General features: G+C 39.3%; 2 protein-coding genes across 2 annotated transcripts; both read left to right on the top strand.

Annotated features, from left to right (window-relative positions):
- Positions 1 to 2,662: 2,662 nt before the first annotated feature.
- LOC122011355 (putative pectinesterase 11) lies at positions 2,663 to 4,032 on the top strand. The gene is made up of 5 exons (XM_042567736.1): positions 2,663 to 2,868; positions 2,959 to 3,118; positions 3,203 to 3,391; positions 3,470 to 3,711; positions 3,822 to 4,032. The coding sequence occupies exons 1-5, from the start codon at positions 2,663 to 2,665 to the stop codon at positions 4,030 to 4,032; spliced, it is 1,008 nt and encodes a 335-aa protein (XP_042423670.1).
- Positions 4,033 to 4,387: 355 nt separating this feature from the next.
- LOC122007938 lies at positions 4,388 to 5,607 on the top strand. The gene has a single exon (XM_042563477.1). The coding sequence runs from the start codon at positions 4,434 to 4,436 to the stop codon at positions 4,722 to 4,724; it is 291 nt and encodes a 96-aa protein (XP_042419411.1). The 5' UTR covers positions 4,388 to 4,433; the 3' UTR covers positions 4,725 to 5,607.
- The last annotated feature ends 285 nt before the right edge of the window (positions 5,608 to 5,892 follow it).

Below are 5,892 nucleotides of genomic sequence, written 5' to 3'. Positions count from 1 at the left end.
CATGTGTCAACTTGATATCTCTATATCCATGACTTGTGAGATCAAGTCATCGAGTTGACCTACATGCTAATCTTATTGCATTAACATTGTCCCTGAATGTTAATACTCGACTAGGAATGATTAAGAGTAGTGTTCCCTATATCATCTCACTATCGGTTCAACTAACCGATTGATATAGGTGAGAACCGTCTACTCAGGGACATTATTATACTTAGTTTATTTGGTACCAATACAAGTAAGTATAATAACCAAAATCCAAATGTCTTTATTTATATAGAATATGATACAATAAGTCCAATATACAATCATCAAATGATTGGCTCTAGGGCTCTAACTAACACGTTGCGCCGATCCGAATAACGTGGTGAGGAAAACCCTGCACTTCATCCCATCTGTGTACTAGTGAAGTGTGGCCACGTTATCAAACTTGGCCAAGTGGTCGTCCGGGTCGGCCGCTCCATTATATTCCCCCATCGTCAACAGGTTGTAATGCTTCAGCAGAGGGTCGTCCAGAATCCCTTGCGAGAACTGTTGATTGACCTACTGGGTAAATCGTCTAACCTTAGCGCTTTTCCCTTTCATGCGTCCCGGACAGGCGCATCATCCGAGGAAGATCCCCAGTCTTTATCCGCTCGGCCCCCCTCTTCTGATAGAGCCCAGAATAGTGCTCGTTGGAATGGGATCGGCGCATTAGGGGCTTCCCCATAGGTGCCGATCGGCTTCTTGTTCGGTTCCCGAGTGGGAATTTGTCCCGCTCGGTCTCCTCGCTTAGCTTGGAGACTTGCTATTGAGGTTGCAAGCTCCTGCACCTGGAATTCAAACAGTGCTTGTTGGCGCTCAGTCAGTGCTTGTTGTTGCTGTTGTTCCACTATCTTCGCCGCTCTGGCCTGTATCAGCATGCCGAGATCTTCTTGTGTCAGCGTCATCGTAGTGAATCGTCCAGCGTCTTCTATTTTCTCGTTCGGATGCAGGTTACTTTCCCACAGATGACGTCAAAATGATCCTGTCCAAAAGCGTGATGCTGGAAAGTCAGGGATGTGGCGTCTCTAATGATTGGATGAAGACCCTGCTCTTTTGCAAAACAAACGGAGCCAAGGAAGGGGTCTCTGGCTCTCCGACGCTCAAGTTAAAAACAATAGTAAAAAAAAGAAATTGAGAATAATAGAGACAGAGATCAATCTTACTTTCTTCATACTATATCTTCCTTAGTGACCCTCTATCTTTCCCTATTTAATGATATTAATTACCGACAGAAGGCATCTTTGTCTTGGCTTCTACATTCATGGAACTAGTATTAATCATCAGCAGAAGACTATTTTGTCGGCTTCTTTGCATTCAATGATAAATGGAATGTTCTCTTTTATTTTCTCTTCCCTTTACTAAGTATCTTAGTCTTTTCTTTTTTTATTATTTTATCGATTCGTTATTAATACGTGCAATGTCATACCCTGAGCCAGACGGGTGGCCCACTCGGCCCGTTCTCCTACCAACTAGGCTGACCAGACACTGATTCATCCGGTCGGCCGATCAGACAGTGGTTCATCCGATCGATTGATGTAGCCACCTTCCGCCCAAGCTATGTGGACGAGCCTTGTTTAAGCTTTGACATTGACCGCTCTGATTTTGACTTACACCGTGACAATTGACTCATGTTAGGTGGATTCTTCCTTATCGTCGTATCACAGACTCTTCTTTATCGTCGTAACAGTTCTCTCTTTGGTATGCACAGAGAGGATCACTTAGTGTCATCTTCTTCGAGCTCAGAGTCTTCTCATGATCAACAGTAGAGTCACTTGCTCAGCGCATCATCTTTCTCGATTTCAGATACGATCAATGTGCATGTAGAACACACGTTACCACTCCTCTCCCTTTCTATATGCATCCAAGGAGATCAGAGAGTGGACATAGAACAAATCAACAGTCCGACACATTTAGGGATTTGGTTTGTAGATATAGTGAAAAGGTTCCTCGTGTAATCTTTTCAAAGATAGCGGCAAGTGATCTCCAATATCTTCTCCAAGAGCACGGTAAGAATTTTATTTTGTATGTCGTTTCTTGTAGCAACATCTGATTCAGGCCATCAACAGTATATTGAAAAGGAATAGAAATTGTAAAGAAAGATAACGGATTGAGTAAACTTGATTGCAATGCAACCTTGGCGTTACAAGTATATATCCAATGAACTTAATTTGATTTGAAATTAAATCATTATATATAAGATAACCGACCAAAACAGCAATAAAACCGTGTGGACTTTTAAAAAAACCCTTACAAACTAAAAATAGTTCAGCCTTAAAATCCATCTCCATTCCGGCAACATTAAGAGTGCTACAATTTATAATTTATCTTGCTTAGAATGTGTGGAGACATATATGTTCTATGCTCTGCTCTGGAATATTCTTTTAGGTCAACTACGTACGTTATCTAAACCTTAACTTAAAGAAAAGGCTTCTCAAGATATATATTGTCACTTTAATCTTGTAATTCTTTGTATATGCTCCAAAGTCAATCAACCCATCAATAGTCAGCTGTCATTCTTATTGGGCAAGCGATCGATCGAGTGGCTGATGGGTTTTAAATAATCATGCATGCATGAGAATCCATGTGAGATAGATATAATTGTATTGCATGTTGTTTGTTGGTGCAATTGGATTAATTAAGCATGGGAAGTTTAAGAGACATTGTGCTCCTATTGTGTTTGATCTTGCCCTCCTCTTCGAGTTCTTTGAATGCCTCCACTGCCGTCCTGCTGGTTAGAGTAGATCAAACTGGAAAGGGAGATTTCACAAGGATTCAGGATGCCATTAATGTTGTTCCCTCAAATAACACTGAGTCTGTCTTCATTTGGGTCAAACCTGGAATTTATAGGTTCTTATATATTTCTCAAATACTTTAAATTATTATATACGCTAAATTTAATTACCAGCTGATGAAAAATTATATGCATGCATGCTGCAGAGAGAAGGTAACAGTTCCAGCTGACAAGCCCTTCATAACCCTAAGTGGCTCAAGTGCAATGTCCACCATTATAACGTATGATGAAGCTTGGATTTCTGTTGAATCTCCTACCGTCTCAATCTTAGCTTCAGATTTTGTGGGAAGATACCTCACAATCCAGGTTTATATATATATTTATATCTATATATATGATCAGCATGCACATATATAATTTCATTTGTGTTTTATCTAATTTGATCAATAGAACACATATGGTCAAGGTGGCCCGGCAGTAGCCCTACGAGTTGCCGGCGACCGAGTTGCATTCTACACTTCCAGATTCATCGGCTTCCAGGACACCCTGCTCGATGACGCAGGTAGGCACTACTACACCAACTGCTATATCGAAGGAGGCACCGACTTTATCTGCGGGAATGCCCGCTCGCTTTTCCGAGTGAGTTGATCAGTTCAATTAAAGCTTTAATTTATAGGATCAACTTCAATAAATAAATTTACAAATCTTTGAGATCAGAAATGTCACTTGCACTCTGTATCGGAGAACGGCGGAGCCTTCATGGCACAACGGCGGTCAAGTGCAGCGGAGGACACCGGGTATAGCTTATCCAATTGCAAGCTCACCGGCGCCGGAGTAGGAACTGCAATCTTAGGTCGACCATGGGGAGCTTACTCTAGGGTAATCTTTATTTTAACCTACATGTCTGATGCGATTCAGCCTCAAGGTTGGAGTGATTGGAATAATCCAAGTAATCAAATGTAAGTTAATTTGTCATATATAAAACTTTTATCAGCTAGCTAGCTAGTAATGATATGATGTTTAATTTTATCAATGGTATAATTGATCAGAGACGAAAGAATTAATGCAGGACTGCATATTATGGGGAATATCATAGCTATGGTCCTGGCTCAAATACTAGAGGTAGGGTTGAATGGTCCCACCGGTTATCATTCGATGAAGCCTCGCAGTATATGAACCACACCAGTTGGATAGACGGTCAAGATTGGCTAAGGCCAACTCCAGGTCATTTCAGAAAGTTCTCAGCTTTGAGACCAAGCGATGCGATGGGCAATAAATAGTTAACCATGTGATCGAGCTATATATATATATATATATAACGTATATAATTAATTAGCTGTGTAAATAATTATTTAAATTATCATGTAAAGAACAAATTATTTATGACTTCTTTTGTCTTATAATGCAATCTGCTCTGTTGTTTATCTATTGTCTGAACCATTCACATTTAGCTTACCTATAAATCTAGTAACAAACCAAGTCAAATATCCATGTTGAAACGTTCTTAAATCAATAATAAAATAAGCATGTTTGGTCGATTAATTTGACTCAGCAACGCCTCCTTCGACCATGTCCATTAATTGATCATCAACTCATCAACCGCACTTGGCCTTCCTCACCCACTCCAGAGTCTTTTAAAAGCATCACAACCACGTTCTTCAATTTAATACTAATTAAGGCCATGTCGAATGCTTCGGAGTACCGCTGGAGCCGGCAAGGCTACCGTCGCCTCTCGTCCCAGCAGCTCTCCATCGACTTGGCTGAGAACGCTGAGACGACGGCGGCAACGACGACAATGCTGAAGAGGTCGAAGACTACTAGCGACGCAAAGGTGCATCCGGTGATGAGGATCCTGCATACACCGTCAAAAAAGGAGACGGTGAGGCCAGAGTTCTTGAGGTACTTGGAGTATATGAGGGAGGCCGGTTCATGGGATCCCAGCTCCGACAGGCCGACCATTTACTTCAAGTAGAGTCACTCGTGTTCTTAATTTCGATGCTTTTCAGCTGGTTGTGAAAAAAATATATGTTTTTGAATTTATTTTTAGTGTTGAATTTCCTTGATTAAATTTAAAACCGGCTTTGTTAAATCTTGATTATAGGAGTTTACTTTGTTCATCATTAAACGTACCCATTGGCTTTAAACTGAGTAAATCACTTAATTGATTTTAATCACCGTGGGATGCTTGCTTGACAAAAAATTTAGGGATCATGGATTTTAAAACTTTGTATACCTTTTGGTTTAATTTATCTCAGAATAAAAAAAACTTATTTAAGCATTAAATTTTTGTCCTCAAGCCTCATGAATGGATTCATGGCCGTAAAAGTTTTGGTTAAATATTAATGCAGGTTAAATTATATAAGTTTTTAAACTTCAAACGAACATAACTTTTGACTTGAGACTCGTAATTAGGGTTTATCTGTCGTCACACGCACAAAATTCGAAAATCTACATTAATTAAAGGTGTAACCGTAACCGTCAATTTTCATCCCTAAATTCCAACATTTAAACCCTTTTTAGGGCATTTTTATTATTTTTGGTATTTTTTTAGATATTTAGGGTAATTTTTATATTTTTGGTATTTTTTATATTTTTGGTATTTTTAGAGAGTATTTGTCTTGATCCTCATCTTGATTTGAGTTAAGATTGTTAAGTTAGTTACTTTCCTTTTCGATAACAATCTATTTACTTTCTTTACAAGATTGAAATTAAGATATGTTATTTGTAATTATTGTAATTTATTTCCTTATTTGAGTCTTAGGTTATGGTCTATATAAGAGTCATGTTTAAATGTTGAGGGATTAACTGTTGAATCGAGATGCGCTAGAGGGGGGGGGGGGTGAATAGCGCTCGTGGCTTTCATTTTTCGTTCGTTTCGGAAATCTCAAAATACACAGCAGAATGGAATTAAAAACAACCACAAAGAATAAAGACACTAAGATTTTTTACTTGGTTCGGAGTCTGTGGCGACTCCTACTCCAAGGCCTGCACGTAAGAGTGCTTTCGATGGGTAAATACTAATCAATTCGGAATAGTACAAAGAATTACAATTGTAGTACAATAGCTTTCAAAATAAACAGAATACCGACAGCTCTTGTGAGCAATTCCTCTAGAAGGATCATTGATGTGCGTAGATTTTA

The sequence above is a fragment of the Zingiber officinale genome, chromosome 8A, assembly GCF_018446385.1.
Source record: "Zingiber officinale cultivar Zhangliang chromosome 8A, Zo_v1.1, whole genome shotgun sequence".
Classification (NCBI taxonomy): domain Eukaryota; kingdom Viridiplantae; phylum Streptophyta; class Magnoliopsida; order Zingiberales; family Zingiberaceae; genus Zingiber; species Zingiber officinale.
This window is presented reverse-complemented; position numbering and strand designations above follow the sequence as displayed.